This window comes from Fulvia fulva, chromosome 1, assembly GCF_020509005.1.
Source record: "Fulvia fulva chromosome 1, complete sequence".
NCBI classification, from domain to species: Eukaryota; Fungi; Ascomycota; class Dothideomycetes; order Mycosphaerellales; family Mycosphaerellaceae; genus Fulvia; species Fulvia fulva.
The window spans coordinates 4,854,059-4,866,032 of record NC_063012.1 but is presented as its reverse complement, the minus strand read 5'-3'; the positions used below and the strand labels follow the sequence as shown (position 1 = coordinate 4,866,032).

The 11,974-nt window shown below is 54.4% G+C and overlaps 5 protein-coding genes across 5 annotated transcripts; 2 read left to right on the top strand and 3 right to left on the bottom strand.

The window, feature by feature from the left end:
• Positions 1-1,243: 1,243 nt before the first annotated feature.
• On the top strand, positions 1,244-2,482 carry CLAFUR5_00943 (Sterol 24-C-methyltransferase; the record flags this gene model as incomplete). Its single annotated transcript, XM_047900091.1, has 1 exon — positions 1,244-2,482. The coding sequence occupies one exon, from the start codon at positions 1,244-1,246 to the stop codon at positions 2,480-2,482; it is 1,239 nt and encodes a 412-aa protein (XP_047756728.1).
• A 453-nt stretch (positions 2,483-2,935) lies between these two features.
• On the bottom strand, positions 2,936-3,686 carry CLAFUR5_00942 (uncharacterized protein; the record flags this gene model as incomplete). The annotated part of the gene is made up of 4 exons (XM_047900090.1): positions 2,936-3,088; positions 3,151-3,334; positions 3,432-3,483; positions 3,539-3,686. 4 exons carry the CDS (start codon positions 3,684-3,686, stop codon positions 2,936-2,938), a joined length of 537 nt encoding a protein of 178 aa, XP_047757355.1.
• A 2,472-nt stretch (positions 3,687-6,158) lies between these two features.
• Positions 6,159-7,884, top strand: CLAFUR5_00941 (uncharacterized protein; the record flags this gene model as incomplete). Its single annotated transcript, XM_047900089.1, has 2 exons — positions 6,159-6,368; positions 6,436-7,884. 2 exons carry the CDS (start codon positions 6,159-6,161, stop codon positions 7,882-7,884), a joined length of 1,659 nt encoding a protein of 552 aa, XP_047757356.1.
• Positions 7,885-8,119: 235 nt separating this feature from the next.
• Positions 8,120-9,676, bottom strand: CLAFUR5_00940 (Cytochrome P450 monooxygenase alt2; the record flags this gene model as incomplete). Its single annotated transcript, XM_047900088.1, has 1 exon — positions 8,120-9,676. One exon carries the CDS (start codon positions 9,674-9,676, stop codon positions 8,120-8,122), a length of 1,557 nt encoding a protein of 518 aa, XP_047756738.1.
• Positions 9,677-10,356: 680 nt separating this feature from the next.
• Positions 10,357-11,390, bottom strand: CLAFUR5_00939 (putative 1-acyl-sn-glycerol-3-phosphate acyltransferase 5; the record flags this gene model as incomplete). The annotated part of the gene is made up of 2 exons (XM_047900087.1): positions 10,357-10,811; positions 10,880-11,390. 2 exons carry the CDS (start codon positions 11,388-11,390, stop codon positions 10,357-10,359), a joined length of 966 nt encoding a protein of 321 aa, XP_047755958.1.
• Between the last annotated feature and the right edge of the window lie 584 nt (positions 11,391-11,974).

Sequence of the window (11,974 nt, the reverse complement as noted above, 5' to 3'; positions counted from 1 at the left end):
TTAGTAACTAAGGTAGGTCTTAGTAGCTTAATCCGGCTTTAGTAGCTAGTAGACTTATCTATAATACCTATTAACCGCTATCTAGCGATTCAACTAAAGAACCTGCTAATCATATATATCTAATAATACGAGAAATATCTGCTATCGTGTTGCATTGTCCAGTAGTAGTATAGAACGCTCAACTGACACACCACGGTTGATAATCAGCTCAACCCTAGCCCGGACCCCGCTAAGGCAGATCGGTGTCGATCGCGATCATGTGGTCACGCGTGCTAGCGCAAGCATTTTCGAACAGCTACCGGAAGGAGTCAAGGAGTGGAGGGTGTCCTGCCATCGACGTTGCCAGGTGGGCCCATCAAGAAATACTACGTCTGCTGAGCAAGTACATGTACGTACCGCCAGGCCGTCGCAAGCAAAGCAACATCACACCTGCCCTCGAGACCCCCGATCGCCAACCAAACCGATTGCTTCTCGCACGGAAAAGTCCGCAATCACTTTTGTCAGCAACTCACCTTTGCGTCCAGAAGCGACAGCGGATGCAGACTCGTGCTGATTCTGCTCATCCTGCATCTTTCTTGGACTCGGTCGGCGTGCGTGCGGCTCTGTCATGATTGGATCGTGTCGCGCGCACGCAGCCTGCAAGACGACGACATGGGTTTGCATGAACCTGGACATTGCCTCGAGCCGCACAGCAAGCTGCCAGCTGGTCAATACTGGTGCACACTATGACTGTCAAGCAGCCCGTGCCTGCCAACAGCCTTTCGATCTTGGACGTGCAAGGCGGACCCGGGAGCCTTTCCTCTGCTGGCGCTGAGTCATGGCTTTGTTTGCGCACCAGCACAACAGCAAGTGTGGCATACATGCACAGTATCATGTACTGCTGAGCGGTGTCATCATACCACGCGGCCTACATGTACACGTGATGCCCCCGGCTTGTTCGTCATCCGTCGTTGGCAGGAACAGCGAGCCTCGCGTTTGACACACAGCTGAGCGGCATGTGAGCTGAAACCCGGTCACACTGTCGAAGGGTAAGTAAAGTAACAAACAAGAAATTTCGCCCGGGATTTCTATTGAAACATGAACCCTTGTCTGTCGACTAACTTCCACTGTTCCTTCGCTCCTGTCTGCGGCCGTCACTTGTACAGGTCGCAGCTCTCCTTAGAGCGCCTGTGACTCCAGAAACCACTTTGACCTATCTTGCAACCATACGGCCGGTAGCAGCGTGGAATCGACGACAGAAATCATGGCCACACAGGACAGCGAGGTACATGTGCCGCCACACAGTCTAGACCTCAGCAAGAAGTCGCGAGGCAACCAAACATCGCGGCGCATAAAGACAGTCATTCGATCGCTTCGAGTCTTGAGAGGCTTGACACCAGAGCAAGTTGATAACTTCATGAACTCGTACAAGATATACGACCTTGACTGGGCTGATGAGAAGTCAATGCTTGCTGCCCTGGGACAAAACTACCCGGAGAGGGTCGGCCAGTGCCTAGCAGATTACTACAGTGTGCTGAATCACTTGTGTGCGATTGGACACGTGGAAAAGATGTATATTCCCCCGGCCATGGACCTGACTGCAAGCATACTAGACAACCAAATTCTGTATGAAGAGAGCATCGCCAAAGAGCTACTTCTTCCCGCGAACGCCAAGGTCTTGGATCTAGGGTGTGGGAGAGGCCTAGTTGCAGCACACATATCAAGAGTCACCGGAGCTGAAGTTACTGGGCTCAATATTGATGCCGATCAAGTTGCAAGCGCCAGACTGTACAACAAACAGTTGCATCTGTCCAACACGTTCATCCGAGCCGACTTCAACGATTTACCACTGCCCCTGCCGGACAACCATTTTGATGGCTTCTACGAAATCCAGGCTTTCAGTCTGGCCAAGGACCACGAAAAACTTTGCCAAGAACTCTTTCGAGTCCTAAGGCCTGGTGCAAGAGTCTCATTGTTGGACTGGGCAAAATTGCCGGCGTTTGATTCTACGAATGCACGACATCAGGGACTGATGAAGCGAATCAAGCCTCTGATTGGAGCTGTGGGCACGCCCACTCCGGAAAGTCTGCAGCATGCACTTCAGACAGCAGGCTTCCATATCCTCGCGTCCAACAATGCCAGTGTCGATGGCCTCCAAGCGCCACTCATCGAGCAGGCCGATGGCTACTTTTGTGCGGCTAAGCGGACAGTGTTAGGCCTTGTGCGACTGGGGCTTTTGCCTCAGCACTTCAAGACACTCTTCAATCGACTCACTCAAGACTGCGATGCCTTTATTGAGGCTGATCGCGCTCGACTCATCACTACGACTCATCACTGGCTGGCTGTTAAGCCTGCCGCAACCGACACAACAGCATCTTCGGAGAGTGCACTTCCAGTCCCTACCCCGGCAAGCTCCGATACAGCCGTGAACAGCCAAGCACAGTCGACCGTTGACGCTGGTGGGGTTCTTCAGGACGCGATCGCGAAGTCTGACCTGTCATGAGCACTTCACGATGGCTTTTCCGAGACCTTTACGATTATGTATCTTACAATTCCCGCATAGCAAGGAGCGGTCATCGGACTTACAGTGGATGGCGTCACTAGAGCATCCGACTCATCCTCACCAGCATCGGCGTTTATTTGCTTCGATCATGTACCCCAACTGTGTGGCTTACATGTTGATCGGGTAGCATGGCTCTTGTATTCTCAGTTGCATCTTACAGGCAGAACGCACGTAGGTATAGAGCTCAAGACTTCAAGAGTGGTTTCATGTTCATTGAGCCTCTCTATCAAAGAGAGCACGCTTCTACCAGTACACTACCTAGCAGGTGCTTCCTGTGCCTTCCTGCCGCTCTATACTGAGCAAATACCAACTACGCCTGATGGACTCCGACCACACAAAAGCGAGTGACAGTGATGGCGGTCCGGCCTAGCGATGTTCCTTTTGAAGGGCTTATCATGCATCCTCGCTCTTGCCCTTCTTCTTCTTGCCGCCGCCACCGGATGGTGCCTCGCCGTTCTTCTTCTGGTGCACGACGAATCGTGTGTAGCACTCTTCCTTGTCCCACTCGAAACCTGCGAGGTAGGGGTCGCTTATTTCATCATCGGCCTGTGATTGCACTGTCAGTTGGGCTGCTCGGGAGCTGTTGGAGGGAGATGATGATGCCTCACCTTCTTCTTGTACTGCTTGTAGATCGCATCCAGTGCGTCCTTGATTGTGACGCCCTTGAGGTTGCGGGCTGTCACCTCGAGGCCCAAGGGCCAGTGTAGGTCAATCTTCTTGATGGGTGGGGTGGTCAGGAGTTTCTTGAGGACATCCTTGTCGTCTACGGTCGCTGGTGAAGTGTTCACCTTCCTGGCGAGCCATTAGTCTGAGCGCAGCGAGCAGGTTGCCAGGCGTAGCGTAGTGGCAGGAGCACTGGTCACCGAAGGGAAGGCGCGATATCACTTACCAGTTGAGCTTCTGGGTCTCTGGGGCGATCTTGAGCTCTACGCCTTCCTTCTCTGTGGTAGCATTGTCAGCCTTGGAGCGGGGTTATGAGGGCGACTTCACACGGACCAAGGTCTTCGATCTTGAAGACACCAGTGACGGTACTGCTGGTTCTTCGGTGCTTGACCTTGCTGTCGGCTGGTGAGGCTGGAGCTTCGTCATCGACGGCGGAGTCGACCTTGCTGAGGGAAGGCTGTTCTGCTACTTCTGCGGCCATTGTGGTTGTTTGATGAGTATGGTATGTGAGGTGAAGCTGTGCTTGCACTCAACGAGCTCTGGAGGTTGGCTGTAGCTTGACGGATTGACGAATTGATGGATACGCTGCTGTCAGTCAGGAACAGGCTTGATGCGTGGGAGAAAGGAGAGAGAGAGAGCTGTGTGGGAGAGATCAAGGAGAGGAGAGGGAGCTCATCAACGAGGCGGGGCAACGCGTGACCATGATCACGAGCTCCCATCAGTGAGGTGTAAGCCGGCTCTCGAGCTTTGTCTCACGATACCCTTCCTTTCACAGCCTAGCCCGCATGTACCCCACATTGATCACCGCCGCTGTTTCGACGCTAGAGGGAACTGTCGCGTGCAGATGAATGACAAGACCTGCTGTGGAAGCGTGCCTGACGAGGGGCGCAATGGTATTGAGACAGCTGACGGTCAAGCGCACCTACAGTGCTCTACCGTTGCGCTCAGATGTTCGCGGCAGTAGCAAGAACGTCGCGTGTCGCGCCCGAGAACGCTGACGCAGGAACGCTCGGGCGTCTCCAGCTTCCGGCTGCCATCCGAAACCTTAGACGTGATCGTGCCCTTGAGATGTTGCCCGACAAGTCTGGTTATCGATGTGCCCGTGGTGGCACCACATACCGTAAAGGTAGTCAGCGTCGACAGTGGCAATATCGTTCGCGGATATACTATCTATGCATACCACAAGTGGACGTACAGTGACGGCGCATGCACGTTGGCAATGCCGCTGTCTCGTGACCAATAGCCAGCGTGTATCATACGCAAAGACCGCCCAAAATGCTCATACAGATTGAGCTTCACTCGGAGATGCAAGTTGAACAGAGGCTTACCTAGGTACGCATCGATATTCAAGACAAACCCGCAGCATTGGCTATGCTTAGAAGGGGGATTAGTTGCGGCGTCCGCCAAGTTCCCATCGAAGATTCGCCTACACCAGTCTACATGACCCACAAGAAGTGAGCACCGGCTAGAAATGTCCTGATCGAAACGGCTTACCTGCGCTCCTCGACAGTGTATAGCGATGTTGCATAACACGAGGCCTTTCCCACCAGTCGCTCCATGACTGCAGAGCTAGCGTGATATTTGAGACGAATATATCTTTCTCCACGACTCTTGACAGCTTGCCTTTCACCGCAGAGGGTACGGTAATGGTAACCACTCGTTGCCGAAGGCCACAGTCACCTCAAGCCATACAACGCCAGATCCGACTCTCAGTCATGCCTGTGCAGAGGGCACACCGAGCTCGCTCTCCTCCTCAGACGGTCTCAGGACCCTCCTCTTCTTCATGCTAGGCGTAGACCCCACCGTTGTTCGTTCGCTCCCGGTGTCTGGTTCGGAGATAAACACTCGGATTCATGCCCTCAATATTCTCGAGAGCAGTCGATGGTTGCAGCGCCGGCCTTCTGCATGTACCCGTAGAGCGAGCGCAGCAGGCCGTCTCGTTTCGATAGCCGACTGACAGGTAGTACGGAGCAGTCAAGACTGAACGCCGCACGCCTCACGATGTGTCAGGTGTCAACCATGTGCGCGAGAGGCTACACATATCTCCTTTCACTTGCTGAGTTGGTGTCAGTGCGCTTCGTTCATGGTGTCCTGTCGTTCGATCGCCAAAGTAAAGCGAGTCGTGCTTAGGAGCTGGGTGTGGTTGTATCATGGCCTGCAGCATTCCTACCACTTGCTACTGAACGAGACCCCTGCAGGATGCTTGGCGACGTGCCGAAGCCGACAGCGCTTTCCCAGCTTTTCGCTTCGGATCTCCCATGTTTTTCACAAGCCCTCGTCCTGGGCTTTGTCAGCATGCATGGCCTGCTCGCGAGGCAGACATCGCAAAAGCAAGAACCATCGCCAGCTTGGATGCGCGCGATTGCCATGCATGTCGTCAAGGATGTGTGATCGTCCTCGATTCTACCGTTTCAAGACGGAAGGTGGGCAGGTGCGAGAGCGACTTCATGCGCAACGCCCATCCTCCTCTCACGGACGCCAAGTCCTGATACACAACTTCCTCACACGGCACTGTATCTCTTGCAGCAAGCGACGACCTCTTCCCACATACTTGCGGTCTGTTTAAGTTTTCCTTTGTGGTCGTTACTTTTCTGCGTTCAGACTTAGACGGCGGGACCATCTGCTTTCTAGACTCGATCCGATTCCCACGTGGCTGCGCCCTCCAAGAAAGCCAACGCCTAGCGTCGCCGAACGCTGCAGAGCGGTCGAATCAGCACTCCAGAAGGAAGGGGCGAACCAAAGTATCTTCAGCCGGCCACGAGGTTCGCCGCTCATCACCACGTTCCAGCGTTCTTGCCCGTGGCCGCCTCTTTGTGACCTGAGCGTCGGCGCCAACGACCACTCTAAGGCACTGCACTCCCCATCTGACGACGCCAGCGGCACAGTCGTCCGGGTATGAAGGACGAGGCCCATCTTCAGCTGTGCGAACGACCAGGACACGGCGCCGAAGGCAATGCCAACGGACTGCTACCCTGCGTCTTTGCAGCCGACAACTCACAGGTCCGTCTGCGTTGCTTATATCTGCCTGGCCTACTTTGCTCTTCACACATCCGTCACCTCTTTGCACGTGCACGTACCGTCTCATCTTCCCCAATTCTTCACTGCAGCTGGAATGTTGGTCACAGAGAGACCACGCGATGTCCACGTGCCTACCCTGCACTCTGTACGTCGGGACCGGACTCAGCAGTCAACGGCGATCGTCGTTTGTTCTTCGCTAACGCTATTCGCAGCATCTCATCATGTCTGATGCAAGGTCGAATCCGTTGGACCTGACTGGTGCCCATGCTCGACGCTTTCCTAGATTGGCGGTCAGGAACCGTTCGCCAGTTGTAGTCACTGAGAGTGCATGGTCGAGTGGGCAGAGCAACAGCGAAGCACCGTCACGGACCGATGCTGGACGTCCCGGCGCCAGTCATTCAAGACAGAACAGCACCCAGTCATTGCAACCCGATCACCAGCACCGCCGACGGCAGTCAAAGGCTGTCAACGTAGTGGAGCTTCAGCAGAGCGGGCGACAAGCAGCCAAGAAGAAGAGTGCTGGTGTGCTTGGCTTTCTCACTCTTAAAGAGCCGTCGACATCAGCGCTGGAGGATTTTGCCGAACAGGAGAGGAGGAAAGCTGCCCAGAAGAACCTCAAGTCGGACGGTGTCATACTTCCAGGTGTCTCGTCTCAGAAGTTGCCCGATCACGTACCCAAGGTCAACAGCAAGTGGGACGGCCTACCCGACTCCACCAAGCGTAAGTTCGACAAGGATAGGGAAAGAGAAAGGGAAAGAGCCAAGCGAAGTTCTGTCACTTCGTTCGCCTCAAACATCAGTGGGGATGCACCACGTCGGTCTTATGGTTCGTTGTCAAGCAAGCCTGCTGTGCGGCAGTCTGAGGACAAGACTCGAGTGACGGCTGGAGAAGGACAAGTGACGTCCGGAAGACGAGATGACAGCGTCACCTCCAGATTGTCATCGACGATGTCGAGCGTTACAATTCCCGCCCTCGGGCATACACAAGGTCAGCTGTCGGTCGACATGCGAGCACAGAGAGCCCTGCACCCACCAACACCTCCAAGTGCTCTCAGGCTCGACTCGCAGGACGACGCCTTCGAATTCGATCTGCCCGATGTTCCCAACATTCAGGAGCGTGATTACACTAGCGGTTCGGCCACATCACCAGAGGCCTCCCCGCGAACACCTGCTTTTGACGCTGTCAGTCCAACCCTGAACCATAGTACACGTGCACAATCACCTGCTCTGTTGATCTCAACATCTCCTCATGGTTATGGAAACTTCTGGACGACGGACTGCGAAACCGTAGTCGGACAGGTACCTGGCATCGACATCTTGAGTCCTCCTGCCACGCTATCTGAAAAAGCATCTGGTCGTTCGCTATCCAGTCACATGGGTGCCACTATGCCTGCAATACAAGAAGCAGCTTCGACAAACGATGGTGTGTCAGTCGTAGACAATACTGTGGTCCGCAACATTTCACGCCCGTCTCGTGGTTCGGAAACGCCTGGTTCTGCACCTACCCAGAAGGTCAATCCGGCCGCAGCCGTGAAACCGAGCGAAAAGAACGAGGTACTACCATGGGAAATGTTTGAGCCTCCGATGGAGAGCATCAAGCACACCAAGGTCGCCTCGGAGTCCGGTAGGCTGAAGCGCTTCAGCAAGTTGGGACGAAAGTAGTTAAACGTGCTTCACAGCGGAGCCTGGATGCCCTGCTCACGATGCGCGAAGCGTGCCAAAAATTGAAAGTTGATGAAAGCACTGCATTGGGACAAAATCTTTACTGACATCTTAGCGAGGAGTTGGGAAGGGGAAAGCGTGGTTGCTACAGAGTCTGTTAACATACTACCCTCTGTCATGTCTAGCGTTATGAGCGGAATGTTTTGCTATGTTAACATAGAAAGGACATGAAGAGCTACGCCTTATGCATCCTCACGTGCACCTGATCACCAGGCCACATTGTCAAACCGATTTGCTTACGCATCTTCGCCATTTTAGCACGATCCACTGGCTCAATTGCGTCAAACTGCTGCAGCATTCGGATGAGGACATAGCTCGCTTCCGTCAGCGCAAACTGTTGACCGATACATATCCTCGGTCCGCCCGAGAATGGGAGATACTGCCATGCAGCGATCCGCTGTTCCCACCTTTCAGGTCTGAACTCAAGGGCATCATCACCCCAGAGGTCCTTTCGTCGATGCATGAGGTATACACTGAACGTGACAGAGCGACCCTTCGGGACCGCAATGGAAGCCTTGCCGTCTGGGCCGCCGCCTGTTGGGAGTGTTGTATCTTTCAGTGCTTCTCGGCTGTTGATGGGAACGTTTGGGTGTAGGCGTAGAACTTCGTTGAGGAAGTGTTGCAGGTACCTGCAGCCTTTGACGCTGGCAAAGGTAATGGGTTCATCTGGCTGGAATTGCGAGAGAATGATGGAGCGGAGCTTGGTGAAGATGTGAGGGTGAAGAGCAAGGCGAATGAAGCACCATCCTAGCAAGCCAGCGGTGGTATCGCGACCTGCGACGAGGATGGCGAGGGTCTGGTTACGCAGTTCTGTCTTGTTTTGTGTCTGGGTTGCGAGCGCGGAGAGGAGGTTGTATCTTCTGCACGAGGACTTTTCATCGGTGCTTGAGTCGAGAGCTGATTGAACGAAGCGTTCGGTAAAGCGCCGGATTCTGCCAGCTGCTTGACGCAGCTTGATGCCGTCCATGACCCAATACAAGGCTTGCAACCGGATACGCCAGATCATGTATACACTAGCCAGCTCAAAGTCTGCTGCAAACTGTTGGTTGGACTGCTGTACGGCGCTGTCGTGGTCTGCGCTATGGCTGGAAAGAGAGTTGAGCGATTCTCCAAACAGGAAGGACGTCGCGGTGTCGAGCGTGAAGCTGTATAGTAGTGGTTGCAACTCAGTGCCATTGGTCCATCCAGCACTGTCGACGGGTCCGATGGCATTGATGAGAGCTCGTGAGGCATTCTCTGTTTCATCGAGATCGTTGATCTGCTCGCGACTGAATTGAGGCCGGAACAAAGCCCGCGCGTGTGCCCAGGACTGGCCATCGCTTGAAAAGATAGAGTTGCCTAGTAAAGGATAGAACATATTGATTCTTCTCGATCCAATGCCGAAATCGTTGAACTGTGTTGCCAGCATAGCTTGGATATTGGCGGGCTCGATGGTGGCCAGCAATTTCGACCCTTCAAATTGTGTCTGCTCAATGGTATTGGCATCCTTGAACTGGTCTGCGAAGATGTCGTCTAATAGATCTTCGCCGGTCTCCAACATCTTCTGAACGCGGCCTATGCGCCACCAACCATCGAGGAAAGCAAGTGGTCCATGGCCCGAGATGCCGTGGGGCTCTTTGCAGTCGTTCTTTTCGGCAAACACTCTGCAGCGGTGCCAGCGTATGACCTTATTGGCTATCGCATAGGCTACCAAGGACAACAAGAGTAGGACAACTTGTGATGAGGACGTCATATTGTAAGGCAATGCATTGTGATGGCGAGTGAAGGCATGGCATTGGCTTTTATGGAGAGGTCGCCGGAAGACACGAAGTGGAAGCTGACTGAAGGATTGAGATCGTGATTCATCAGGTCGAGGATTGCGTCGTGGCGATAGTAGTATTGCTGTGCAAACATGCAAATGATTGACTGCCGGAGCGCAGTGCGGCCGTAAGCCATCAGTGATCCGCGAAGGCTGGGGGTGGGGCAGCCTCAGCTTGTCGAAAGCGGCGAGCAATGCGAGGTATCAGCTCGAACGAGGCGTTGGAGCAACCAAAGAGCCCTTCAATGCTTTTGCGAAGGCGCAGATCTGTGTCGGTCATTGCTCACTGAGACGTTAATGCTCTGTAAAAGGTCGAGGACGTATGTTTCTGTCTTTCTCACAGTGTGCCGCCGATGTTCTTTCGTTCAACCAGTGCCGCTCTGGCTTGTGCAACTCCGGTTATTGGCTACCGTAAGAGTCATGCCGCTTTGTTGGCAGATGGGATGTCCTATATGCACCAAGTGCCGCAAGGATGTACGGGGACAGCCGTAGCTCGCGCGAGCCATGTGAAGGATGCGCTCCAATGTCTCATAGCATGTCCATCCGTCGAGCAGTGGTGAACAAGCTGACAGCAGTCAGTCGCACAATGGACTTCGGTGTCACCAAGTCCATGATCATTCAAGCTTGCTTGTGGACACTATGTCGCCGTGCCATGGTTCTTTCTTGACCAGTCGTTGGTTCAGCTGCTCTAAACGCTCACCCTTGCTGAGCCATCGACGTTCGAGCCATTGCGCTAGCTGGTCGTCTTCAGACGGCAGCACATCAAGCTCATATCGGTCTACATGGACGTAGAAAGTCCAGCTTCGGTCCAAGTGAGGTTGAGAGAGGGTTTGCGCAAAGGTAGGAGGAGCTTGGAAGACGCGACCATCTTTAGCATACGCAAGCGTGACATCGTAGACGGCGTTGACATGAGACGCTTGACGAAGTTGCTGTACACATGCGATGAAGCCCTTGGTTCGTGGATACAGTACGTGCTTGCCGAGTGGTTTGTCATTGGCTTTGCACCACCTTTCGGCTGCCTCGCGTCTTGCGGTTGTGATTCTTGTCGCCTCACTGTATGAGATGAGCCCTGCAAGGCGTTTAGCAAGCGCGCCAACACGTTCGTTCAGCCATGGGCGCGACCGATGGGAGTCTCACACACTGGCCAGCGACGCTGCAGAATGCCATTGAAGACTCTGTCCATCTCTCGCTGATCCTGGGTCCATTTCCTGGTCACCAAGGGCATGCCCATGGCCCACAGACCCCAGCCCAGAAACGGCACCCACTTCAGCTGACTTTTCGCAAAGTAGCGACACTTGCCAAGCATACCACGTCGCAGCGCGAGCTCCTGGATGAGGTAGAAGTCGCACCATTCAAGATGATTGGAAACGACGATGGCACTCTCGCGGGGAGGCAAGGCATCGATGCCGGACACAACAATCTTGGCGCGGTTGAGGCGGGTGAAGATGAGCTGGATGGCGTGCCACACCGACTCGGCGACGGTGGAGGAGAGATTGTATGCCAGGTGTGGGGCCACAGCGGAGACAGGGAGCAGACAGGAAAGCAAGATGTCTGAGACGAGGAGGTGCAAGAGCCAAGGCAGGGTGAAGAGCGCACACCGCACCGCCAAGAACAGCGTCCAGAGAGTGGCAAACAGCGTGGTCGTCATGTGTGCTGTGGCTGGTGCAGTGAAGTGATGAGGACGGTGAGTACAGTGAGGAATAAGTCTGGCCGTCTGTCTGCCGTCATCAAGGTCTTGGTTGGTAGACGGCACAGAGAGCCTCATCGTCACATTCGTCAGTGGTCACGAGTGCGCCCCACAGCCCCGGCAGCGAGATGGGCAGATGGCATGCATGCAACATGGGTCCATCCCTCTCTCGGCTAGTCCTAGTCTAGTCGCCGCCGACACCCAGCAGAATCTAATGTGTCATGTGTGGACAGCACTGAGCAGTCACAGCACTGTAGACTAGTCTGTAGTCTGTAGTGTGATGAGACTCATGAGAGAGGGTGGGGCCGGCGATTCAGATGCAGATGCGCTGCCGATACTCATGCAGACCAGGCCAGGCCGTCGAGAGCGCACAAGGCAAGACGGCCGGGATAAGTCACTTCTACCCATCTATCTATTGTCTCTCCCATCCGCGCTGTGTTCCATCACCCTCCTCCTGCACCGAGGCGCAGCGCTTGGCCACCGCATGCATGCATGCCCGGCGACGTGCTTTGATTATTAGTGGAACTGCAGCGCCATCAACACAG